Raw genomic sequence first — 27,397 nt, forward strand, 5'->3', positions numbered from 1 at the left:
GATGTCTTTCCATTTATGTGTCATCTTTAACATCATTCAGCAATGTTTTGTGGTTTTCAGTGTACAAGTCTTTCACCTTCATTAAGTTAATTCCTATGTATATTATTGTTTTTGATGCTATTGTAAAGGGAGTTATCCTAATTTCTGTTTTGGGTTGTTCATGTTAGTGTACAGAAAGGAAACTGATTTTGTGTGTTGCTTCTGTATGCTTCAACTTTGCTGATTTGTTTCAAGTTCTAACAGAACTTGTGGTTCTGGGATCATTAGTGTTTTCTACATATAGGATCATGTATTCTGCAGAGATAATTTTACTTCTTCCTTTCTAATTTCAATCTTTTTCTTGACTAATTACTATGCCTCGATCTTCCAACACTATGTTGAATAGCAGTAGTAAAAGTTGCATCCTTGTCTTGTTCCTGATCGTTAGGAAATGCTTTCAGTCCGTCTCCATTGAGTACGATGTTAGCTATAAGGTTTTCATATGTGGTCTTTATTATATTGAGGTAGCTTCCTTCAATTCCTAGGGGGAGGTGGTGGTTTTTTTTTTAATCAAAAAGAATTTTGTCACATTCTTTTTCAGCATCAACTGATGGGATCCATGTGGGACCCTCATTCTGCTAATGCAGTGTATTGTATTTGATTGGATTTTCATCTGTTGAACCATCCTTGCATTGCAGCAATAAATCCACTTGTTCAAAATGTATAAAACTTTTAATGTGCTCCTGAATTCAGTTTGCTAATACTTTAAGATGTTTGCATCAATATTCATCGGGGTATTGGTCTTTAACTTTCTTTTCTTGTGTTGTCATTGGCTGGCTTTGGTATCAGGGCAATACTGGCCTTATACAATGGATTAGGAAGTGTTCCTGCCTATTGAATTTTTTTGAAAGGTTTGAGGACTGGAGTTATTTCTTCTTTAAATGTTTGGTTGAATTGAGTAAAGCCAGAGGTTGCAGGATTTTCCTTTGTTGGGAGGTTTTTGACTGCTGATTCAATCTCCTTTCTAGCTATAGGTCTATGTAGATTTTTAATTTCTTCATGAATCAGTCTTAGTATGGTTGTGTTTTTGTTTTTAGAAATATATCCATTTCATCTAGGTTATTCAACTTGTTTAAAGCTGCTCATAGTACTCTTATGATCCTTTTTATTTCTGTAGACTCGTTAGTAATAACCCTACTCTTATTTCTGTTTTTAGTAGTTGAGTCTTCTCTTTTGTTATTGATCTAGCTAAAGGTTTGTCCACTTTGTTAACCTTTTCAAAGAACTAGCTTTTAGTTCAAAATTTTCTATTGATTTCCTTTTCAGTATTTTGCTTATCTTAGTTCTAATCTTCCTTCTACTAGCTTTGGGTTTAGTCTATTCTTTTTCTAGTTCCTTAAGTTATAAAGTTAGAATGTTGATTTCAGATTTTTTTTTTTAACGTAAGCATTTACAGCTAGAATTTTCTGTCTTATGGGGTGCAGTGAAAACAGTGCTGTTTTGGTATGTTGTGTTTGGCTTAATGTATTTTGAGGATGTTATTAGATGTGTAAATGTATATAACTGTTACATCGTTGTTGTATAAAACATTTTAACATATAATGTACTTTTCTGTCTCTTTAAATCCAAAAAGGTTGTAAGTCTATTTGTCTGATAATAGTATACTCTTCTCTTTTGGTTACTATTTGCATGGAATATTTTTGCTCCTTATTTTCTGTGTTAGTGTCTTCTTTTGTGTTTTGTTTTAGAGTGAAACATTAAAATTCTCTTTTTTCCTTTTGTGTGTATTCTATAGCTATTTCTTTGTGGTTACCATGGGGATTCCATTTAACATCATGAAGTAATGACATTAATTTGAATTTACAGCAGCTTAACTTCAATAGTGCATAAAAACTTTGCTCTTATATAACTTCACCCTCACTCCCTTTCAACTATTACTGTCAGTCACAAGATTACATCTTTAAGCACTGTGTCTAAAAACATAAACCAACTAAAAACATAAACCAATAACTGTATTTTTATATGTTAGTTCCTAAACTGTGTGGCAAACAAAGAGTTACAAATCAAAGTTATAATACTACCTTCTATAATTGTTCATGTATACCTTTACTGGAGAGCTTTACTTCTTCATATGGTTTCCTGTTCCTATCCTTTGTCCTTTCATTTCAACTTGAAGAATTTCCTTTAGCATTTCTTGCAGGGCAGGTCCAGTTGTATCATCAGTGTCCGGTAATGTTTTAATTTCTCCCTCATTTTTGAAGGACAGTTTTGCCAGATAGAAGATTTTAGGTTGACAGTTTTTTTGAGAAATCTGATAATCTTATTGAAGATCCCTTTTATGTGATGTTTCTTCATTCTTGCTGCTTTCAAGATTCTTTCTCTTTGTATAGCTTAATTATACAGATTTTCCTCCACTTACAATGGGGTTGTATCTTGATAAACCCATGGTAAGTTGAAAATATAAGTCGAAAATGCATTTTATATACCTAACTTACTGAACATCATAGCTAAGCCTATCCTATCTTAAATGTGCTGTGAACAATTACGTTAGCCTGTAGCTGGGCAAAATCATCTAATACAAAGCCTATTTTGAAGTGATGTAATTTACTGAATACTGTACTGAAAACAGAATAGTTGTACGTGTATTAGATGTTTACTCATGACCATGTGGCTGACTGGGAGCTGCAGCTCTCTGCCACTGCTAGGCATCATAAGTGCATATCTTACTGCATATTGCTAGCCTGGGAAAAGATCAAAATTCAAAACCTGAAGTATGGTTTCTACTGAACACATATCATCTTTACACCATCGTAAAGTTGAAAAATTCCTAAGTCAAATTGTCCTAGGTCAAGGACCATCTATAATGTATCTTGGTGTCTCTTTTGACTTTACCCTATTTGGAGTTTGTTGAGCCTCCTGATACGCACATCCACGTCTTGCATCAAATTTGGCAAGTTTTGTCATTATTTCTTCAAATAAACTTTATGTAGCTTTCTCTTTTCCTTCTGGGACTCCTGTAATGTTTCTTGCTCCATTTGATGGTATCTTACAAATCCCTTAGATTGTTTACTTTGTTTTCTTAGACACAATTATTTCAACTGTCCTGTCTTCAACTTTGCTGATGAGTTCTTTTGCTTGCTCAAATCTGCTGTTCAACCCCTCTAGTGAAAATTTTGTTATTGTAACTTTCTGTTCCAAAATTTGTTTGGTTCCTTTTTATAATTTCTCTCCACTGGTATTCTCATTTTATTCATCACTTTCTTGATTTCCTTTAGTTCTTTGAGCATATTTAAAGGTCTTTTTCTAGTAAGTTCAATGTGTGGGCCAGGCCAGTTTCTGTTCCATTGAATAGGCCTCATTTCCCTGTTTCTCTGTGTGCCTTACAGGTTTTTTGTTGTTGAAAATTGGGCATTTCACTATTACAATACTGTAATTCTGGATATAACATTCTCTTCTATTCCCAGTGTTTACCAGTTGTTGCTGACTGCTGAATGCTGTTGTTCATTTGTTTTTGAGACTTTTCCAAGCTATTTTTACAAAGACTATCCCTTGTGTGTGATCATTGAAGCCTCTGTTCCTATTATCTCATGTTCAGCTGTTTTTAGAGATTTCCTTGAATGCCAGTTCTCCTTTTTGCATTTCAGCTGTGTGCTAAGGCACTCCTGCAGCTCTTAGCTAGGCCTGCTTCTATCCTAGGGATCAGACCAAGATGAAAACCTAAGGCTCTCTTAAATCTTTTCTGAGCATGTTTTGCCTGTGCATTCATTTGGCATTCCATATCTTCCCCTGGGTACAACTGTTTTTGAATGCCCATTTTCTCAAAAATCTCACCCCAGCTTCTCCTCTAGGCCTTACACAGCCTGTTTTATGTCTTCACCCATATCCAGGTGCCTGTGATTCTGCAGTCATCTTGCAGCTTTCACAAGCAGTGCCTACTCTTTCTTGCCCGATTTCCAAGTTATGCAAAACAGTGATGAGCATCTTGAGTCAGTCCTTCTAATCCCCCCCACAGATTAGAAAAGACAAACAGTGATTTGCAAATAAAGTCTATTCTTCCTCTTCTGGTTTGAGGGAGGGAACTGAAAACCAGGCTGCTGTCATTTTAAGAATAAGAGCACCACTGCATGGGAGGCAAGGGTGAGTAAAAAATCACAAAACTTTCCTACCATTTTGAGGATGGGATTTCTTCACTGGGCACTGTGTTAGTTGCTGTAAACCTTTGTTTTCCAGAGCGCCAACAAGTTTGGTTCACACAGTTGCTGCTTTTTTCCTTACCTCCTCAATGTTTCTGTGGAGGAACAAAAGCTTGGAGTGCTGTAGTACACAATTTTGCTAGTGTCACTCAGGTCAATTATGTTTATTCCTATCTGTAATTCTAGTATCCTGACTAGGCCTTGAACAGAGTTTTGTTTTAGATACATGTATGGTGACTGAATTTTGGTTAGATGTGGAGGTATTGTGTAAATGTTAAGAAAATGGTCTCAATTATCTTCACTGATTTACATTTAAAATTAATGAATATATGTATTTTTTTCCAATTTGTTGTAATTATCAATCTTGCCTTTTTTACTGGCTGTGATGTCACTAGAGAACAGTAACTTTTATAAAAACTTTATGAAATGAAATGCTCTATACACTCTTAGTAACAAGACATTAAATGAAGTTTATTGGCCTCTGCCAATGTTTTCTACTTTAGAGTAGCATATATTCTTCTACTCTGCCTCCATCATGGCATAAGGCAGAAATGAAACAAAAATAACACGTCTTGTAAATATCTGATTATTTTTCTCTACAGTCTAATATTTTAAAAAACTTTACATAGCACAGATATTAGTTTTGTTTATTTAACAAGGATGTTATTACTAATACTATGTTTTGTTATTTTAGGATTTTCATTAAGCAGACTCATTCCCTTTCTACAAATGAAAACCAAGTCAGTCATCTAAAATCTCAATTTCAAATCAAGAGGATTTAGTCTTCTGTTTTCATTAAAATGGAATTTATGGTGGTGTTCAAATGGGTTAGACTGGGCACAAAATGACAAAAGTAGATTTTTTTCTCAAAAATTTCTGCAGAATGCCTAGGAAATTCTCAGATTTGTAAAAGTTTATTTTACATTCTTTGCATGTTCATTGTGTTAAATTTGTAATATAAATTAGTGGCAAAACTCTTGCTGTTTGGCTTCTCTTACTAGGTTGAAAAGTTGTTTTATTTACCAATGATGCAGGTTTAAGCAAAGTTGAGAATTAATTACAGTAGTGAACTGGCCTTCTGGACCCCCTTCATTACTCTAGGTCACAGACTATTAAATATAACAATGTATAGGGTGTCTGTTTTGAGATCTTAATTCCAAGCTTCCTTACTCTTTCTTATATTGCTACTTGGCTTTTCAAGGAGTTTATTCCTTTGAAGCAGCCTTTAACAAGGCAAATTGTAGCTGCAGAAAGATTCTACTTTGAAAGCACATTAAGGAAATCAATATTTTTTAAACACCTTGATTAAACTATCCTATCCTTGTCATCTGATAGAAGACAGCTCAGTACTGTAAAGAAAACAGTAAGGGTACATCTTCTCTTTTTGTGCTCATGTCAATTTTTTCATGTGATCATTTTTCCAGTTTCACAAATGACTACAACAGTTGCCATTTCTAGGAATTTAGTATGTTTTTAGCTGAAACAGAAACTTTTCCATTAATGTTTGCTTTTAAGACAAGCCTTTCAAAACCGTAATAAATTGTTTTAACTTTGGTTAAATTATTATCCCCCCCACCTTTCCACAGAATGTCAAAGCCTCTCTCTGAGAGGCAGGGCCAATAACTTTTGTTTTCATCAGTACTACTCCTTCAATTGGTTCAACTTCTTCCCTTTCTATTCTGCACCAGGGTTACAATCTTGTGGCCAAATGAATTTATTGTTCATAACAAGCTCCAAAGTCTCAGCTATAAAAAGGAGCCATATATTAACCTCGAATATTGTATGAAATGACCTTGCAGCAGACTCTCCTTTGAGAAGTAATAAAACATTTTATGTATTAATTTGAAAAAAATAAAACAATTCATTCAACTGGTGCATTTTGTTCATATTTCCGTTTTCAAAATCCGTTTTCCTCTACTGTTCAGTCAACTCTGGTTAATATCAAGGACGAAGAAAATTTACAAAGTATTTTCCTTACATGCTATGTAAGCATAACCAAGGACTTAAATTTTGAGATATTGTCTACTTGATAATGGGTACCAATGGCAAATAATAGAAGAGTTAATAAATAAAAATGGCTAAATATTAATATTCACAGATTAAAAGTTCTATGGCAATCAAACTTTTCTTTGGACTTGCTTCAGGAACTAAGATTGAGTATAACCATAAATTAAAGAAACTTCTAAGTATTTTTATCATTCATATAAATAAACAGCAAGAAAAAAAAATCTTTTGAAGTAAAAATTCATTTTAAAAAAGTGATTAAAAATAGAAAAGCAGGAATGTTAATATATGTGATTTCACTTACCTTGCAAGTTTTCTTCTACCCCGTTAGAACCACGGACTATTACAAAAGTGCCATATATTATATCATACTGTATTAGAATATGCTAATACAGATATCCTGTAACAAAGACCTGAAAAAAAACAAGTGCCTTAGGCAAGAATGATGTTAATTTCTGTCTTGTAAAACACTCTGGAGATAGGCAGTCAAAATCAGTAATGGTAGCACTTCAACAAAACTGTATGGCAACCTAGGCTCGTTCTGTGTGGTCCTCTTCCACAATAGAGCATTGCCTCTTCTGTAGCGTCTAAGATGGCTCACAATTGTATCCACTTCTAAGCAAAAGGATCGAAAAAAGGCAAAACAAACAACAAACAAAAAAACGATCACACTGTTTTAAAGGACACGTTATCATTTCCCTCACATTTCACCAGCCAGAACAGTCATACTTGCAAGGGAGACAAGGATGTAGTCTTTATTGTGGTGTGCATGTGCCTAGCTGAAAATCAAAGGTTTTATGACTATTTGAAAAGGAAAGAATGGATATTGGGGGGAAATTGGTGTTCTCTGCACAGATTTCTTTTTGATATTTACATAATGAGAAATTTAAACTTGAAAAACATTTTACTGGAAATATGCCAGGATTTGCTAGCTAACAAATACCATTATTCTGGCTTTTCTTTTCTAAAGGATTCCTTCATTCACTCACTAAAAGCAATGAAGTACACAGCTATCTGAGTTTCCAAGGTATGTTTTATTGGTATAAAACCAAAATAAGGTGATGTAATTGTCTCATCTGCCAATTAGTTATATAGAAGTAGGTGAAAAAAAGAATTTTCTGTTGCAATTTCTTTATTGAGGGAAAAGGAAAATTTTTTTCCTTATAAGGTAATAAAATACTGATTAGTCTTGGCAATTTATCTGACTAAGCAACTTTAGAGTACTAAAACAAAAATAGTTATTTAACATTTATCAAATAAGTAAAAAGTCAGTAATTTGTTACAGCTTCTGAAAAAAATGGTAAAATTGTAAAGCAGAGAAAAATTTCCCAAGCCATCTGTGTATTTTTCTCCTTTATTAAGGGAGATCTTCATGATTCTGCTGAAAGATCATCTAACATTGCAGAGGTAGTCATGGAATGTCTTAAATCTCCTTTCTGTTGATGAATCCTTTTTCAGTCTTCCTATGCAGAAGACTAAAGTCCTATCACACAGCAGCTACATAATCTGGTGCAATATAGCCATAATTGGTTCACTTGTGCCTGATGCAAAAGCTCTCAACTCCTGGTCTTGCATTACATTATGTACAAACTTGTCCTTCATCTAATATATTAAAAACTACTAAATAATCTTTAGAGTGTCAAAGCTACAAAACAGATACATATAAAGTTTTTTGTTTGTAATATACATATCCCAAGTTTCCATTTTCTGGAAAAGACAGAGCCCGAAAGTTATACATTATGAAAGCCACTTTACAGGTGGCTTTATTTAGATGACCCAAGATGAATTAGTGCCATTATTGTTGTATAGCTGTGAAACAGATCATCATCCTTTACCTCATTACATTTCTTCAATATAAAGTTTCCAGTGACTATGCGATCACATCCAATTTCTCCATTTCCAAAGAAGCCAAATAAAGGAACACTAGGAAAAAACTTTCTAAATGCATCAGCCTCCACATTCCCCTTGGCTCTATAATACTGAAAGCCCCTGCCAACACACGCAAACATGAAGCCAATGGTATTCTGCTCTGGAATGTTGGCTGCTTTGAGGCGCTGCACCGCAGCCTCAGCAGTCTTCTCGTCGTTGACATCCTCATTGAGAAGCACTGTGGCACTCTGGATACGGTGTCCGCTAAATGACAGTCCAACCACACCGGTGGCATCAATATCCAGAGGGTTCCTAGAAAGTTAAATTAGAAAAGTGGCGATATATCATGAAACACCATTCAAATTTACAGTATAAAAGAAAAATCCTCCTGATTCACTGGTTGGGAAGTGCTGCCTTAGTCTACAGTTAGTCTGAGGCTCTCTCTCCCTGATCAGAGGACTGTAATAAGGGTTAAAAATTAAACTACTGAAATTAACATATTAAAAGAATGCAGAAGGCAGATCTACGGAGAAGAAAGCAACCATCTCCTCAGTCACAGATACAAAGGGGCAAATGCATCTCCACAAAGATTTCTAAAATCCAACCTGAGTTTTAGAAGGGTACAGAGTATTCTTACCTTTCTCACTTCCCTGAAAAAGGAATCTTACAATTTTATTCATATATACTATAATATGTATTAAAGCTTTTGGTATTATTTACCTCTTTGGTATCTCTTCTCCCCTACCTCAGCTGTCAAATTCTAAAAGAGGTGTATTAAATATTCAATCATGGAGGATAATTTTATTAAGAACCCATAATTCCAGAAGTTTTAAGCTCTATGCTGTTTGGTCCATAAAGGAATAGATTATATTGCTGCATCTTATTTTTATTGCTTTGACCTGATAATTTAGCTTAATCTGAAGGTAAAATCATACATTTTGTTTCTATTTGCCTGGTACTTTTTTTTAATAAAATATTTTATGGTTACTAAAGAAAATAAAAATAAAATGCCAATAAAGTTGTAAAGCATAATATAGTGAACACCCATTGGGGGAAAACCAAGTAAGTACCTTACATTTCTAACATTTCTATCAGGTTTACCAACATCTGAGTCTACGAAATGGGCAGGATTCAGTGGGTTAACAAGAAACTAAGACTTAAAAAGCTTAAGCACTAAGCGACTTAAGGCTAACTAGTGGCAAATCCAGTTTCTGAGGGGCAGAATCCATCTTCTAAAGTCCGCTGCTGTTCCTTTAACCTTATTACATTTCCTCTTTGGTATACAACTGCAACAAGAGTCTCCTGCCTTAAAGAATTATTCACCTTTTTTTGGAGGGAGGGGGGCTCCTATCTGGACACCATTAACATGGAGCATTGATTTACTCAATGGCTTCCCTTACTCCATGACACAGTGTAAAGACCACGTTAAAATTAATGTGTCATGTAAGAGGTAATGATTGTTGAGGGTATATTTCCCATATTAGGTATAAAGAGTAGATTATATACAGACAGCCATGCTAACAGGCTAGCACCTCAGATGTTGTATGTCTGAGTGAGTTGCATTTCAAAGATCAACTGTTATGTTAAATCGCCATTGCCCTATCTGTATATAATTTCAAAGACAATAAGGAAAATTAGGCAAAAGGAGAAATAACCCACAGATAGCTAACAAGAATCAGGTATACTTATGCATGAAATCCAGTGCTTAGAGTTCAGTGCAGTTGGCTTTCCTCCCTTCTTTCTCAGGTTCCAGGGAACTCAACTTAGCTATCTGCTTTCCCTGACCCATCAGTGCTGACTACCAGGAGGGAGATTATGACTGGGATGATTTAAGCTGCTCTTAATGATACTGATCTCTACCAGTGTGTCTCCATGTCACCACTCTAGGATCCAAATATTAAACACAAATATAGAGAGAAACAAACACTAGTGCTTGCAGGAAACATCTGGAGGATGGGGGCGGGGGGGGGGGTCTCATTTTCTTGCTTTTGGAAACAGCTGATATTTATGTCCACTTAATTAGCTCAAACTCAAAATACTACATACTTTCGTTGGAAATGGAAAAGTAGTAATGGTTCAAGATAGAAGAGCAAATATTTTTTATCTTTGAAAACAAAAGCCTTAATAATAAAATGAAAGATGCATCATTTTTGAGCTTGAAAAAGCCTTTCAAAAGATCTAGTACAGTATTTCCAAAAATGTGTGCCAAGTAATATTGCTATATGTGGAATCTAAAAAAATGGTACAAATGAACTTATGTACAAAACAGAAATAGAGCCAGAGATGTAGAAAACAAACTTACGGTTACCAAGGGGGAAGTGGCAGGGGGTGGGGAGGGGGGGAGAGGGATAAATTGGGAGATTGGAACTGACATATACACACTACTATATATAATATAGATAATAAGGACCTACTGTATAGCACAGGGAACTCTACTCAGTACTCTATAATGACCTATATGGGAAAAGAATCTAAAGAAGAGTAGATATATGTATATGTATAACTGATTCACTTTGCTCTACAGCAGAAACTAACACAACATTCTAAATCAATTATACTCCAATAAAGATGTTAAAAAAAAAGATCTAGTACAGCATTTCCAAAAATGTGTGCCAAGTAATACCAGTCGGCCTGCAAGATGCTCCATGGACAAAAGGTTTTGTGGCCAAATAGATTTAAGAAGGGCCACAGGTAATAATATTCCCTCTCCCTCTAAAAGATCCAAAGTACTGAGCACAGTATTAGAGGCTCTGAGAAGTTTTACCATAAAAATGTACTGTTGAACCACACATTTCCTTTAGAGGAAAACAGAACCAGAGAGGAAGTGACATACATATGAACCATATGAAGTCCCCTACATATGAACAAGTTCTGTTCCGAGAGCGTGTTCTTAAGTCCAATTTGTTCGTTAAGTCCAACAAAGTTAGCCGAGGTACCCACCTAACACAATCGGCTATATAGTACTATACTGTAATAGGTTTATAATACTTCTCACACAAATAATACATAAAAAAGAAAAAAAAATAAAACATTTTTAATCTTACAGTACAGTACCTTGAAAAGTACAGTAGTACAGTACAGCAGCTGGCATACAGGGGCTGGCATCGAGTGAACAGGCAAGAAGAGTTACTGACTGGAGGAGGGAGAGGAGGTGGGAGATGGTAGAGCTGAAGGATCGTCAGCAATAGGAGACGGAGGGCAAGCTGCAATTTCACTCACGCCTGACGTTGATGCCACAGGTTCTGGTTCCTTGCTGGATTCAATTCTATCTACCCTCTTGAAGAAATGATCCAGTGATATCTGGGTAGTAGCTCTTTCTTTCTCGTCACAGGTGACACGGTAGCACTGGATTGCATTCTGAACGGCTGCTGCAACCTTTGTGTACCGTTTTACGTTCGGGTCCTGTGCCTCAAAAAGTTAACAGCGCCTCCTCAAATAAAGAAAATCCCCTTGCCATTTCCTGTGTTGTGAATCTCTTCGGTTCCTCAGTTACTTCTTCTTCCTCTTGTTTTTCTGTGTCCTTTCTCTGGGCCTCCAATTCCATCAGGTCTTCATTAGTAAGCTCCTCATGTTGCACAGCAAGGAGGAGTTCAATGAAGTCGTCCTCTTGCAGATCTAGCTCCAGCTTCTCGCTGAGGGTCACTAAGTTGCTGAAGACCTCTTTGGACTCCTCGTCCACCTTCTCAAATCCACAAAAGTCATGAACAAACTGCAGGCAAAGGTTCTTCCAAACCCCATTCATGGTGACAGCCGTAACCTCAAGCCAAGCAAAGTCAATGTTTTTTATGGCCTTGTAGATGTTATAGTCCTTCCAAAATTGTCACAAGGTTGTTCCTGATTTGTCACTTGCCTTTACTGCCTGACGAAAAGTGTGATATAAATAATATTTCTTGAAAGTCATTATAACTCCCTGGTCCATAGGTTGGATGAGAGACATTGTATTCAGTGGCAGATGCACTACTCTGACGTGGGATGAAAGCCATCCGTGAATGGGGGGGTGGCCCAAAGCACTGTCAAGCAGCAAAGGAATGCTGAATGGGACGTCCTTCTCCAAGCAGTATTTCTCTACCTTCAGGATAAAGTGGTGGACAAACCAGTCCTGGAAAATGGCCTACGTAACCCAGGCTTTGGGGTTACTCTTCCACACAACAGGAAGAGAGCCCCTGGCTATGTTTTTAAGGGCTCTTGGGTTCTCTGAATGATAAACTAAGAGAGGCTTCAGCTTCGTATCGCTGGAAGCACTGCCACCAAACAACAGAGTTAGCCTATGCTTTGCTGCTTTAGAGCCTGGCATCAACTTTTCCTCCTTACTGATGTAACTTCGGTCTGGCATCCTCTTCCAGTACAGTCCTGTCTCATCCACATTAAAAACCTGCTCAGGTAAATACGTGCCTTCATCAGTAATTTCTCGAAGCATTTCAGGAAATTCCTGGGCAGCTACCATATCTGCACTCGCTACCTCACCACTTACTTTTACATCATGAAGGTTGACTCTAGTCTTAAACCAATGAAGCCAGCCATGGCTGGCATTAAAAGATGTGCCCTCTGATTCTTCACCATGTTTCTTCCTCAAGTCTTCATAAAGGCTTTTAGCTTTCTCTGGAATCAGCATTGAGCTGAGCGGGACTCAACACTGAGGCTGATCCTGCATTCGCACACTAAGAAGCTTCTCCATCTCTTCCATCACTTTTCCACGCTTCTTCAGTAACATTGTCAACATCACCGGCACAGCAGACTTCACATGTTCTTGTCCTTGTTCTTTAGAATCGTGCCAATGGTTGAACGATTCATGTTATAATAATGAGCGACATCTACCATCTTTTCACCTCGCTCCACTCTCTCAGTTCTTTTCGCTTGGCGTTTCTTAGCAGTATCAGCTACATCACCGCTGCTTTTATGCTTGCTTCCGGACATCCTGGGCTTTAAATAAAGATACTGTACTACTGTACTCTATACAGTACTGTAAAGTACTCAAAAGCATAACCACCTGTAGAGGATGCACGCGTGTGACAATGTATGCCAGTCACGTGAACTAACTTACATGACTGGACATGCAAACGCACAAAAGTTTTGCAACTTGAAGGTTCGTTACGTAGGGGACTTACTGTATTGCAGTTACAGATTACAGAGCTGTTAAGGGAGCTCAGTAGACAATGTTGAAAGTCAATTTTGAGGAGAGTATAAGTCCAACTAAGTTCTTAAAGGATAACATATAAATTTCATTCTTCAAAGTTAAGCAGAATTACGTTGTGTGAGCTCCTCAACCTATGTCTATTACAAAACGGAATGAACTATTAGCAATTCTTTAAGCATGTTTTTTAAAAACCCAAAGTAATATAAAGCTGAGAACATTTCCCATGATGCACAGAAGAAATCAGAAGCACATCAGACATACTTTTCAGAGGTCAGCGATGCCAGGTTGTCCACCTGGCCTCCAGCCAAGATGACATTCATATCACTGAAAGTGCTGACTACACGCTGCAGATAATTACTGGCTCCCACTTTACAGCAATTATAGCCAAATACAAGGACCACACGAAGCTCGGGGTTATCTAAAAGACCTGCAGAGAAATGAAGAGAAACAATTAAAGATAGCCTTAAAAAGAAATCCTTAAAAAGGAATTCTTTAATTATTTTGCAAAATGAAATGTTACTGCTAATGTCCTGTATGCCTAGTTAAGTGCAATTTACTGTTTAAGCTGTCAAGTCCTCCATTTTTTTTTTTTTTGGGCAAACTTTAACATTACTCAAAATCTTTGCTATAATTAATTTTTCATCATTAAAAGAACTAAATGGCTATTTGAAAATAATATAATCAACACTCAACACAAATAAGGAAGCAGCTATGTAACTAAGCAGCACCCTTGGTGGACCTTGGTGCAAGCCATTCCACACGGCCACCACCTGGAATGGAAGGGAACACTGATTTACGAAGGACAGAGTTAGATGCAGTGGGAATTTAAACATCCAGAGAAAATGGACAGAAACGGCACTAACCACCTGTAGTGGGTTGAATGTGGTCTCCCAAAAGACATATCCACACCAAATCCCTGGAAAGAAGAACGTGACCTAACTTGGAAAATAAAAAGGGTCTTTGCAGATGTAATTAAATCTTGAGATGAGATCATCTGGATTATCCATAGGCCCTAAATACTATACAAGTATCCTTATAAGAGAAATAGAGACAGACAGAAGAGGCAATGTGACCACAGAAGCAGAAACTGGAATGATGCAGCCATAAGGAATGTCGATGGCATCAGAAGGTGGAAGAGACAAGAGATTCACCCCTAGAGCATCCAGAGGGAATGCAGCCCCGTCAACATCCTGATTCCAAACTTCTGGCCTTCTGTACTGTGATAGAATTAATGTTGTTTTAAGCCACTAAAGTTTGTGCTAATTTGTTACAGCAGCCTCGGGAAACTAATACACCATTAAAATACAGGCCTTATCCATATATTCCAGGAAAGGGAGTGGGAGTGAAGGTGGTTTAACCATTGGAAACTCATTTCAAAGCAGGAAAATATTCAATTCTGCAGCATATGGATGAAAAGCAGCTACCACTAGAGGGCAGCATAGTCTATCAGGAGGCAGGCAGTACTCATGCTCTCCCCTACAAGCTCCCAGGGTTTCACATGTGCCTCTTGCAACTTGTTTATACACTATCAACTTGAAATTTGCCAAAGAGGTGGCTCTGGGACACAAAAAAGAAAAAAAAATCAAACACCTGACCCACATTTGAGTTTCCACTGACTCAGCCACATGACTTCCATCTTCACAGACGTAAGGGTAAAGGTTGCCAGAAATAAGGCTCACTTAAGCAAACGGGGTGGGGTGGAGGTGAATGACCAGTTCCTAACACCAAATAATGATTTATCTAGGGAGACTGCCTCTGGTCCATTTCTAATTCTCTATACAGGACATCACTGATTTGGAGAGTAAGAAGGATTATTAGTACAAACCAGTACTTTCAAGATACCATATACCCCAAACCATTACTAAAAGGTCTTTTTCTCCACACAGACCAGCCCAGCAAATTTTCAGAGAATGTTTTTTTTTTTTTTAGAATGAATTTTCAGAGTCGGAAGAGGCCTGTGGGATCAACAGTTTACGCTTATTTTACAAAGAAGGGCTGCTAATCCTAGAAAAGTGACTGGCCCAGGACAGCATCTTAGCAGACTCTAGCCCCACATCTCCTGACTCTGTTTTAAGTTTTAGAAACCTAAAAACTTCTAAATCTCTCTGTTTCCTGATTTCTAAGCTCTAGGCCCTTTTTCACAATTGCCTACTAAAATTTTCATCTGAATGTTCTATAGGCACCGCCCTTATTCATCCAACGCACACCGAGTGCTTTCAACATCCTCCTCCAGTGGTCTTGTTCTACAGCAGGACCACACACACACAAATCTAGAAACTAGACTCACTTCCCCCCACCCAACGTAGAGAACAAACCTGCCTTAGCCCAGGCTGGCTGCCTGACACAGCAGACAGGTCTGTATCATGTACCAGAAGGAAGGTACGATTCAAACTCCTTGCCGCTAAAAATTGAGGCCTAAGATACACGAGCCTGAAAAGACGACTACCCAGCTCATTCTGAGGTAAATCCTGGCACTGCCTTCAGTCCTGCCTCTGTGGGGAAACAGGAGGGCCCTCTGCTCAGTACAAGTATCTGAGGACTTTCAACTTCAAGAAAGCACGCTAGCCGTATTCTCAGCTCCGATGTTTGTTGGGCAGATGACGTAGTCAACCAGCCCAACTATAAAAGGTGCAAGCTCCAGTTCATTGTTCCCTGAAATCCAGCATGAGATCTAAGTCACAGCAGACTGAGTGGCTGAAGAGCACGTGGGCCATCCATTCCTTTGGCAGCTCTAAACATTCTTAGATTTCGCAGAGAGTTCAGTAACCAGACCTCATTGGTTTGGATCCTACAACTGCTTTTATTTTAAGGAGTCATAGTTGGGGTGATGCCATTGGTGTTCATAGAGTGACATGGGGTAAGAAACAGCTTGAAAAACAAGCTATTTATTATAAGGGCTTATGGATCCACTAGAATTTATCTCAGTTCTCAGAAAACTGGGAAGAGTTAATGCTTCTTCTGCCCTAGCTCAGCCAAACCTGTGGCCCACATCTAGCAAATGATGATGGTCTGTATCTCATGTACTACCCTCCATCCTGGTTGCACTATATTCCTCCTACACATGTCCCTCAACTCAGAATTCCTCCACTGATAGTCTATGTATCTTTGTATGCTGCCTTAAATGCATTTTCAAATAAGGCAGAATATAAATTCATTATAGCTATGCTCAAGCTGGAAGGTTAAAAGGAAAAAAATCAAATCTAGACACCAAGACCAGCATCAGATTCAGGAAAGCCAACTATGAAGAACTATTCCAAAGATTGGCCAGGACTGCTTGAAAAGGCTTTAGGTCTGCGTGTTCAGATTTCTACTCTTTTCAGGGAAGCCTCTCTGAAGACAGCTGTTTTATGGCCTGTTTGAAAGTGATGTAATCTAAATGCATGTAGAAAACCTACGTGAAAGAAAATGTCTACTTGAAATGAGAGGCTAATACCATGAACAATTCATAGACAGAAGCTGTGTTCTCTCTTCCTCACAACCTTAGTTTTAGCATCACTTCCTTCCCTGTATCTTTATACCCATCTTTTTTACACTTAACATGTATAAATATGAAGTCAGCACACTAGGACATGACTTTTGGAGTCAGACCTGGGTCAGAACTCAGGCTCAACCCCTTGCAGCCATCTGACTGAGCAATTTACTCGACTTCTCCAAGTGCAGCTGCCTCCTCTAAAACTGGGGCAGGAGCAAGTCTCAAGAGTGGTTGTGATGATTAAATACGATCATGTCATAAGGAAGCATCCAACCCTGCCCAGTGCCTGGCCCCCAGTAAAGGTTCAATAGAGGAGAGCTATCAAAACATGTTCTGGCTAAACTGAGGGCCCCGACCACGAGTTACACAAGTTATCAAATAATGAAATGACACTCAAGACGCTATTTCACCTTGAATCAAATGAATCTGAAGTAAACATCATATTTAGAGGGAGAATAAAGAAGTCATGCATCCTATCCTCCAAACCAGCTAGGGGTCACCTGTGCTGCTCTGGCTTTCACGTAGTTGTCATGCTTTTTTGAGACGCACCTTATCCAAAAATCTCTCTGATGTCGTTCAACGAGAAGCCGTGTCACTTTACGTACATGGTAGGGGATTAAAAAAAAGAGAAGCTCAGGGGCTGTATCCTGCCAGCACCGTAACCTGGGAGCTGGCCTCCACCAGGCCCCTTACAGATCTCTGCTAGCTCTCTGCTCTCTCCTAGCTCTTTGTTCCTGGAGCTGAGCGAAATCCACCACAAAGGGCAGGAAAGCCTAACAAAACACTGGCACCACCCTCCTTCTAAGTCACCTTCCTGCTTTAGAAGCTGCCCAGCTTTTTCAAGGGCTAGGCAGCTTCTAAAGCAGAAGAAGTTCCGTCACAACTTTTAGCACCATTTTTCTCTGCTTTGCACCTGATCACTGACTATGGCCCCCTCAAGATTCTCTACGAAATCTCCAGGTAATTTAAAAACTTAATCCCTCAAATTTTTTTTGCACTCTGACTTAAAAAATAATTAAAATTTAGTTTTTACCCCTCTCAGTTGCTGGCAGAGTAGTCATCAGAAGACCAAAAAGAAGTAAGCAGAAAGGACCTGAACATCCCACAAGATCCTGAGATCAACAATGTAACAAGAAACACAGCACTTGTGCCAGGCATTCCTAGCGCTTTATAGAAATTAACTTACTTAATGCCCATAACAACCTGTTACGTACTGTTTAGCTCCTATAAAAGTCTATGAGGATTCAACGTCTTCAAAATTCACATTAAAACATGCAAACTGTATCCCCTATTACAGGACCTAATTCAGACCAAAGAAGTAGTAATAAATACACACTCTAGAAGTGGCTGCCCAAAAGGAACTGGTACCCACTGGGCTCTGGGAAACAGACAACGTCCATTCCTCTCCTTCCAAGAGCAAGTCTTGAGCATTCTTCACGACTTCCTCTGGTGACCGAAAATGTAAAATTCAGTGGAAGATCTTTTCTAATGTCAATCTCTACAAATAAAACTGAAGCCTAGAAAAACACTGTGCCCCAAGGGGCACTGTTACAGATTTGAGCTTTACTTAGGAGAGTGTCAGAGGATGTATTATATTTGTAAAAGAGAAAGGCAGAGAATCACAGGTGTGGGACACCTGATATACTGATGTGCTAGGTACCCACCCTCCAGCATTCTCCAAGGAGGAAAAAAGCCCTGGCTCTTAAGCTCAAGCTCATCTTACAAGCAATCAGCAGTCCTGAGGCTGCCGTCTCCAGCTGTTCTGTCTGTAGACAGAACATGGGTCAGCACACACTGCTTTGATGCTGGAGCCACTTAACTGGGTAACTCGAAGCCTTTAAGGAACAAGTGTAGACCACCTCAGGGCGGGAGGCGCCTCCCCTCCATTACAGACTGTTATGCTCTGCTGGGCACAGGGTTCCACCAGTGCCCATGGGAGGCAGCTCTGCTCTATCTGCTTTATTTTTATGCTGGTTTCCATGTGAGATTTTACTTAGAAATGAGCTGTTTAAAAGAAAAGTTAGGAAACTATTGAAGAACCTCCTTACTGAGGAGTCTCTATTAAGTCTCCAGCGTAAGCCTAAGGGAGGGAGGTGATGGCATCACGTCAGTGTCAACCCCGGACAAGCAACATCAGCCGCCGAGCCTCCTCCAATTACTGCGCTAGTTCCTTTTTCTTCAATCACAATTACCTGATATTCCTAAATCTGTATCTGTGGTCGAGACCATTCTCCTGAGCTCCAGACCCACACACTCAACTGTCTAATCAATGTCCCCATCTCAGATTCAACGTGTCCAACCCAGAACTGATCATCTGACTCCTCCAGCCTGCGCCCCCGTCTATTCCTTACCTCAGGAGAAGGTACTGCGCACCTGCCCTGGCAGAAACCTCGGTGACAACACTGCCATGGTCCTCATTCTCACCCCGCAATGTTTTAACCCATCGCCTCACCCTGTGGACTCACATGGGAACTTCATCTTGAATCCGCCCACGTCTCTACAACACCACTGCCATAGCCACAACAGCCCCCGTTCTCCCTGCCTCCTCTCTTGTGTTCCTCCAAAGCCATCACACCACAGCCAGAGGGGCATTTTCCAAACACCCATCTGGTTGTGCCACTCCTTAGTTCAGAATCCCTGCTTCCAATGCCCTTGGGCACGTCAAGATCCTCAGTGCCGAGCCGGCCCCACCCTGCATCCCAGCTCCACCTCACACCACACCCCTCCTCACACCCACCACTCTCCAGATACGCTGGAACTCCTTACATTTCATATGAGCCGGTGAATCCACAGCACCTAAATCCTGAAGGTGACTTGCCAGGCCCTTTCTATTTCCTGTCCTTTCATCTATTTTTGTCAGTAAGCTGGAAAGAAGGTACAATACTCCGACGATACTCTTCCTGACTCCACATCTGAGGGACCTCTCCCCACTCTAGTTCACTTCTACTCAGCGCTCTGCCCAAATGTCACTTTCCCAACACCCCAGAGTGGATTAAGTCCATGATTATGCTTCCTAGCACCTCTTCTACTTGGTAACACTTACACATCTGTGGTACTGTATTCAAAGTCGGCCTGGCCTGCTAGACTGGAAGCTCCAAGAGGCAGGACAGTGTGTCTCCAACGAGCATCTCCAGAGCCCCGCACGTACAGGGACTGGCATATGACATGCACGTGAACAATTTTTGAATGAATGGACATTGGTTTTTATGGAACTTAAGGAACAGAGGTATTTTTGCCTTCACTCCTTAAGAATTAAGTGCTAGCCCACATAAACACACACACACACACACACACACACACACACACACACACATGTATATATATTTTTCATTCCAGAGACTATTTTTAACACAGGATACCATACAGACTTTAAAACAACCTATGCCTTGTTTAAAAAAATGCACCATTTTGGTAAGTTCTTCAAAAAGAATATAACAGAAAGTGTGCATTTGTATGTATATATATAAATTTATATGTACCGTGACGGTGGGTCCGATTACAACACCCCCTATACACAGGGTCTGGAAAAACTACAATATCACACATGAGGTCCCTGTGCACAGAGGCACTGCCTATTTCACAGGAGGCCGAGCTGCTTTGTTTGCTCACACACCACCTTCTAGTCAGAGCAGCCAAGTCTACAACGCAGGGGAAGACAGACCACAGCCCAGGGGCCAAATCCGGCGACCCTGCTTTTGTATAAAGTTTTATTGGAACAAAGCTGATTTTTTACGTACTGTCTGTAGCTGCTTCTGCACTACAACGGCAGAGTTGAATAGATGCAACTGAGGCTGTATCATTGGCAAAACCTGTAATATTCACTATCTGGCCTTTACAGAGAAAGTGTGCTGAGCCTGAGGGACACTACCAGGAACGGGGTGCCTTCCACTGTCACAGAACATAGGTAAGAGCTGCTCCGGGTGTCTGGTTCAGGAGTGCAGGCTGGGACGCTGTGGAGAAGGCACGTCCCACAGCCTCCAACCACTCACTCCTTCCCACCTCAGAGGCCTCCATCTTCTTGTCCACATAAAAGACAATGGTCCAATTTTAGAAGTGAAGAAAATAGATGGGAAAGAATAGAGATTATCATTTCAATCTAGGCAACGCCTCAATTTCTAGAAGGCCATGAACAGGATGAAAATGATGCCTTGGAATAAGCCAAAATTGTTGACAGCAAACAGCTTAGGGAAAGGACACCAATAAAAACACTTCACACAGCAGAAAAACGTGGGGCTCTTTTTCATTTCAGTTTTCTGATTCCTATACTTATTTAGCACTGTAATGCAAACAAGGTCTAAAACAAATCTAATAACTATTTTATCATAAAATAGATGGTTCCTTCCACTCAAGATTTTGGGTCTTTCTTGTAAATGGACAAAAGTAGGCTTCTAGCTTCAAGCAGTGCTACCATGAGGACCTCAATCATGGATTCCCCGGGTTGCTATAGGGCAGAGGGGAGCATGCCCAGGAGGCACCACGCTTACTCCTGGACCCAAAAAGACAGTACAGAGGAGGCTTGGCGATATGACCTTCAGCAAAGGCACTGAGTCAAAGGCCAAACAAGCTTCTCTAACAAGTTAACCCCAATCAGTTCATCTGCAGAGGTAGATGCAAGGCCTTAACACTGCTTTGCTTGAATAATTAGTTTGTCGCTTACTATATTAAATTAAGCTTTCTTATCAGAGCTTAGAAACTGAGCTAACCCTTTACCTCTTCAAAATCACCTCATGCATGACCTATCTACTCCAGCCAAGCTTCCTGCCTGACATATCCTACTAAACCGCTGTTTGATAGACTCTGCCTTAACTTACACTATTTCTAAAACTTATCAAGTTCATTACACTTATTCCCATCTTTCTAATTAGTCAATATTGAACTAACCTGTATCTTCTAATTTTTGAAAAAACAAATGCTTATTGCTAGCATAAAAGAGAAATAAAACCTTAAACTTTTCAGCTTCAAAAAACAAAATAGGGCAAAATGATAAGAAAATGTTCAAGGGCTTCCCTGGTGGCACGGTGGTTGGGAATCCGCCTGCCAATGCAGGGGACACGGGTTCGAGCCCTGGTCTGGGAAGATCCCACATGCTGCAAAGCAACTAGGCCCGTGAGCCACAACTGTTGAGCCTGTGCTCTGGAGTCCGCGAGCCACAACTACTGAAACCTGCACACCTGGAGCCGGTGCTCCGCAACGAGAGAGGCCACCGCAATGAGAAGCCCTGCTTGCCGCAACTAGAGAAAGCCCACGCGCAACAACAAAGACCCAACGCGGGCAAAAATTATTTAAAAAAAAAAAAGAAAATGTTCAAAGAGGAAGAAATCCTTCAAAATTCAGAATTAAATACAAGTAAGTTTATTATCAACAGAGTATTTATGGAAAATTCATCTCTGGTTCTCTCAGGCTTTAATGTACGTAAAATAATTTAAAAAGTAAATCCATTCTACCAAAAAAAATATTGCACTAGCCTCTGTTAATCACTAATTTGAATTATCCACATGTGCAGTAACGTGTACTTAACTCAGACTCTGTCAAAGTAACAAACAAAATCAATCAACAATATGGGCAATTAATGGTAAATAATAACAACTTACCTACTTCAGTGAGTTGATGCCTTTCTAGTGTTAATTTCTTTGGATCCTTAATAAAATGAAAGGGTTTTATTTTTATTCCTTCAATTTGAGGAAATAATAGAGCAAAACCAGATTCTCCAATTTCTATTTCCTGAGGTCGATTGCTACTTGATCCCATTGGCGTCACTAGGAAAAAAGTTAAACAGTTTTGTGAACAGATTCAATAAAAACAGAAGTTTCATCTGGTGTAAATTACCCAGCCACACGTAGGTAACTTCAGTTTAGGTCACTAACATAATCAATAAGGTAACAGGCCACTACCTGAGTAAGAGTTTCTCAGCTTTGAAATTTTTAGAGGTATAAGGTCATGATGCCTCCAATTTACTTTCAAATTGTTCAGAAAGAAATGTTTTCATAAAGAAAGACAGAAAAAGCAAATGTTGCAAAATTTTTTACAAAAGTGAATCTAGATGAAGGATATATGGGTGTTTATTGTACTATTCTATTATTCTTTCAACTTTTCTATAGGTTTGAAGCTTTTCTAAATAAAAAGTTGGGGGGAGGGTAGTAACTACATCTTCACAGCTATTCTACTTGTAAAATTTATCATAGAACATTTGACAATTATATACACTATATATATTGTGTGTGTGTAGAATTGAAATATACACGCACATATATATATAAAACTGTATTTGGAGATAAGGCCTTTAAATAAAGAGGCAATTAAGGTTAAACGAGGTCACAAGGGTCAGGCCCTAATCCAGTAAGATTGGTGTCCTTTCAAGAAGAGGAAGAAACATCAGAGATGAAGGCATACAGAGAAAAGAGAAAAAGCTATGTGAGGACCCAGTGAGAAGGCAGGTGGCTGTATGTAAGCCAAAGAATGAAGCCTCAGGAGAAAGGAAAAATGCCAACACCTTGGACTTCCAGACTCCAGAAATGTGAGAAAATCAATTTCTGTTCTTTAAGCCATCCAGTCTATAGTATTTTCTTATGGCAGCCCTGGCAGACCGATACAAATACTGCAGATTACAAGTTCACTGAAAACTGTATTTTATATAAATATATATATATATATATTTTATGCACACACATACATATACACACATATTATACATATATCTACACTACAAATCTATCTGTATCTATACTCTGTACTACATACCGAAAGTCTGGAAGGTTATGCATCATAACATTAACAGAGTGGTTAACTCTACTTAAAGCTTAAAGCAGCTTAATTTTTTTCTTTTTTTCTTTTCTAATTTTTCTTTACTTTTTTTTTAAAACAGTAAATGGCTATTACTAGTATAAAAAAGAAACTCTTTAAAAAAAGTGTTAATAAGCCTTTTAGAAACCAAAGATAGAGCAAAATGGAAAAAAAAATTTTCAAAGAGAAAATTTCAGAATCTAATCAAACCCCACATAACATATTCTGAATTTAAAAACATGAAAATAAAATTTAAGAGTTTATTATGAGGCCCTCTTCTACAAAAAATATCAAAACATAAAAGCAACTTTTTTGTCTATAGCAGGCCTCAAGACAATCTGAATTAAAAGCCAATAGGCTTTTTTATAGAAATTGCCAGGATGCTTCTAAAATATATGTGGAAATGCAAAGGACCTAGATAGCCAGAGCAATTTTTAAAAAGAAGGACATCAAGATCTATGGAAATCAATCTTTAAAAAGAAATCAAGACCTACAGTAATATGACTCTGGCTTAAGGATACACAAATAAATCAATGGAACAGAATTAAATCCAGAAACAGACCCACAAACATACAGCCAATTATTTTTGACAAAGGTGCTGAGACAATTTAATGAGGAAGAGAAGTCTTCAACAAATGGTGCTGGAATACCTAGATAAACATATGAAAAAAAATTAACCCTGAACCTACCTTATACCATACACAAAAATTAATTCAAGTTAGGTCACAGAATACTACTCTAGAATTTTTTTTAATGAATTACTCATATGCAAAATAACATGAGTCTCAAAAATATCATGTTGTTAAAAATATTTATGTTGAGTGAAAGAGCCAAGATAAAGAGAGTATATAACATGATTCCATTTATATTACATTCAACAACAGGCCAAACTAATCTATGGTCACTGAAATTGGAACTGGGGTTTCCTATGGCAAGTAGGGAATGGCAGGAAGAGGGCATGAGGGAACTTCCTGGGGTGATGGAAACATACTAAATATTGACTACCATGTCAGTTTCACCAGGATATGAATTTGTCAAAACTCATTAAACTGTACACTTAGGATTGTGCATTTCACTGTAAGTAAAGTTTACCTCAATTAAGAAAGAAAATGATCTCTGTATATATAAAAATGAACAAATTCTGAAACTTGAAATTTTCCCAACCTAAAGAAGGAAGATGGGTTAGTAGCCAATGGCTATTTTAGAAATAATCACTAACTGTGGCCTAAGAAAAAGGAATCCAATCAACTGTCTTGGTGGAAGTTTTTCTGTGACATATGTGGAACAAAGAAAGTGCTCAGCTGTGGGAACAAGAATCAATAAGAAGGGTAAAGAGTAGGTCCAAGAAAACACAAGAGGACAGGTCCCGACGAAAGGGAGTTGGAATGATAGATACTCACTCCCGACATGAAGATCGTAAGAGAACTTAGGAAGAAAGATGCCCAACTGCTCTGAAACTTGGCAAACATGAGAGGAAGGCTTCAGGTAGACTGGCCACCCCTCACTATGGGGTCATGGAGGCAAGAGTGTTGCCCAGGTTGGCCCACCCTCTCCTGTCCCTAACCCCCAGCTGAAATTTTAAAGAGGAGAACCTTAGTCATGCTTTGAGGACGCCACAGCGTGTAGGGTGGGGAGGCCTAACCAAATGATGTAAGAAATGAAAGCTATGTTTCTATAGAAGCATTTGTTAGTAACTATTAATGGTAAAAACTAGATCACTCATTTAAGGAAAATTCGAAAGTTAAAAGAAAATCAGTCACTGCCATCATTTTTTTTAATCCAATGAGAAACGAAATTTGTGGTGATGGGGCTGATATAATAGTATAGGGGTGGGAGCCGATAGCAGGAGGGATGAAACAGTCCCCCATCAACCATACATTTACCCTTATTCATCTGTAAACACTTGAAATCCTTTGTAGTTCATTGTACAAGACTCCTAAATTCCAATCAAAAGTCTCTCAGTGAAGATTAAAAATGCCATTTATGGAGTACAACAAGAAATAATAATAGCTAACATTTAGTCACCGCTTATTGCATATCTCTATTCTAAATGCTGTACATGTGCTAACTCATTTAATCCTCAAACCCTCTCAAGAAGGTAGTACTATCAATCACCCCCATGTGATAGATGGGGAAACTGAAGCCCCATGAGGTCAGCTAACTCGCCCAAAGTCATACCGATACTAAAGTGGTACAGCTGGGATCCCAATCTAGGGATCTGAACCACTGCACCATGACAGCTTTAACAGGGTCTCACTCCCCCCATTAGCTACAGAACAGAAGTCAAAATAATTAAAACCAGCAAAAATTCACCAGTAGCAAACTTGGAAAAGGAAAGTTCCTGCTATAAACTTCAAACAGTGGCAGCCAAGCAGAGAAAGAGAAGTTTCCTAGTAAGGCGTACTGCAGCTCCTGATCCCAGCCCTACCTCACCCCTATCCACCAGAAACAGTTCTGGCTGAACTGACAAAAGTAAGAATGCTTGCTAATACTTTCCAGTTTGTAGAAAGGAAGAATGAGGTCTTTGTCCTCTTATGAATGGCTCCTGGAAAGATATGAATTAGATTTGGTTTACATGGACAGCCCTGAGACTTGAAATATTAACCACAATAACCTAAGGGAAATATAATACGATGGTATATATGACCAACTTTATTGTACTTTGGATGGCCAAAAATATAAACATGCTGTTAAGCTACAAATAACCCACCAATCTATAGGACCCCACATTAACGCAAAGCAAGGAAATCAAGTTGGTATTCTCTCACCTACAATCCCTGGGGTCACAATCCCAAGGACTTGGCATTGTTTTGGGAATAGCGTCTCAAGGGCAAATGCTGCTTCCATAGTAGTTCTTTTCCTAGCTGTAATAACACAGGAAAATTATTCAGTGTCATCCATTTAAGGTCAAATTTGATGAGGAAAGGGGTAAAAAAGCAAATATTAAATTATTTTACACCAGAACACTTTACAAGGAAATCTAAAAGCTTTGATTAAAAACAAAATTTTCTGTTTTGAGCCCTTGTTTTATATGTTAAATTCTAAATCTGACCTTAAACATTGCCAGTTTGCCTTTTTCTACTTGTTCACATATGCTTTTGCCTCAATGACATCAGCAGTAGCAGCTGATTTTCAGATTTACTATTATACCTTTCTGTTCAGCTGATATTAAAGCATAATGACTTTTCTACCACACAGTCACCTGGATTCAAATCAGACAATGATAATCCACCATCCAAGTCTAACTCTGGGCCTCAGTGTGCCTAACATGGGATACAGTCTGCTTCTTCGTTGAGCAAGCCAAGAAGAATGCACAGTATCTACAGATAACCTTGGTAAATGGTCATCCAATACAATAAAAGGCTTGAATAGCCAAAGACATCCTGTTTTAATAGTAAAAAGAAGTGCCTGGAGGATTAAGTATTTCAAAAAGAGAAAAACACCTTACTAAAGAATTTGTTTCAATTGTACCACAAGGTTTAGAAATCAATCTTCAAAGCAAAAGGGCTTCTCAAAGTTCAAAGACAGCATATTCATGCATTCTGCAGGGAGTAGGCCCATAGCCTCAGAAAGTCAGTAACTCTCAGAATGAGAACAGTATTTATCTCCAAAAAGAGGTACATAGGGAACAAAAAAAAAATCCAAAAAACTTTTTCCTTTGATATTCACCTCTCTTATGGCCACGACACTCCTCCAGACTAATGAAAGTTTCTGAATCAGCCATGTAAAGAACTGTCCGTGGTAAGACATGGACATTCTGCAAAGGAAAAAAAAAAAAAATCAGAATTTGATCACACAAATCTATGAATGCTTTTGTGGTCGCTTAAAGTTTTGCCCTGGTCCAAACTACTATTGCCCTACCCTCCCTTCAGGTCAGTATTGGCATTCTGAGTCTATCCATTTCTCACTCATTTTTCACTCATGAGCTTTCATTTTCAGTTCATTCATTTGTTGAGCATCTATTAT

The 27,397-nt window shown here is 38.7% G+C and overlaps 2 protein-coding genes across 3 annotated transcripts in view; one reads left to right on the forward strand and one right to left on the reverse strand.

The window, feature by feature from the left end:
• The window catches only part of NRG4 (neuregulin 4), a 128,574-nt gene extending 121,031 nt beyond the window's left edge, over positions 1-7,543 (forward strand). The window contains exon 9 of the mRNA XM_082387083.1: positions 4,867-7,543. The gene's annotated coding sequence lies outside the window, so the exon portion shown is untranslated. The remainder of the gene's footprint in view (positions 1-4,866) is intronic.
• Positions 4,623-27,397, reverse strand: part of FBXO22 (F-box protein 22) — a 33,135-nt gene continuing 10,360 nt past the window's right edge. For both annotated transcript variants that reach the window (XM_082387036.1, XM_082387037.1), the window contains exons 3-7: positions 27,101-27,188; positions 26,200-26,295; positions 22,243-22,407; positions 13,441-13,606; positions 4,623-8,357 (exon numbers count right to left, since the gene is read on the reverse strand). In XM_082387036.1, coding sequence (XP_082243162.1) covers positions 7,940-8,357; positions 13,441-13,606; positions 22,243-22,407; positions 26,200-26,295; positions 27,101-27,188 — 933 coding nt within the window. In that variant the 3' untranslated portion in view covers positions 4,623-7,939. The remainder of the gene's footprint in view (positions 8,358-13,440; positions 13,607-22,242; positions 22,408-26,199; positions 26,296-27,100; positions 27,189-27,397) is intronic.

Source organism: Balaenoptera borealis (assembly GCF_965194805.1).
Source record: "Balaenoptera borealis genome assembly, chromosome: 3".
Taxonomy (NCBI): Eukaryota; Metazoa; Chordata; class Mammalia; order Artiodactyla; family Balaenopteridae; genus Balaenoptera; species Balaenoptera borealis.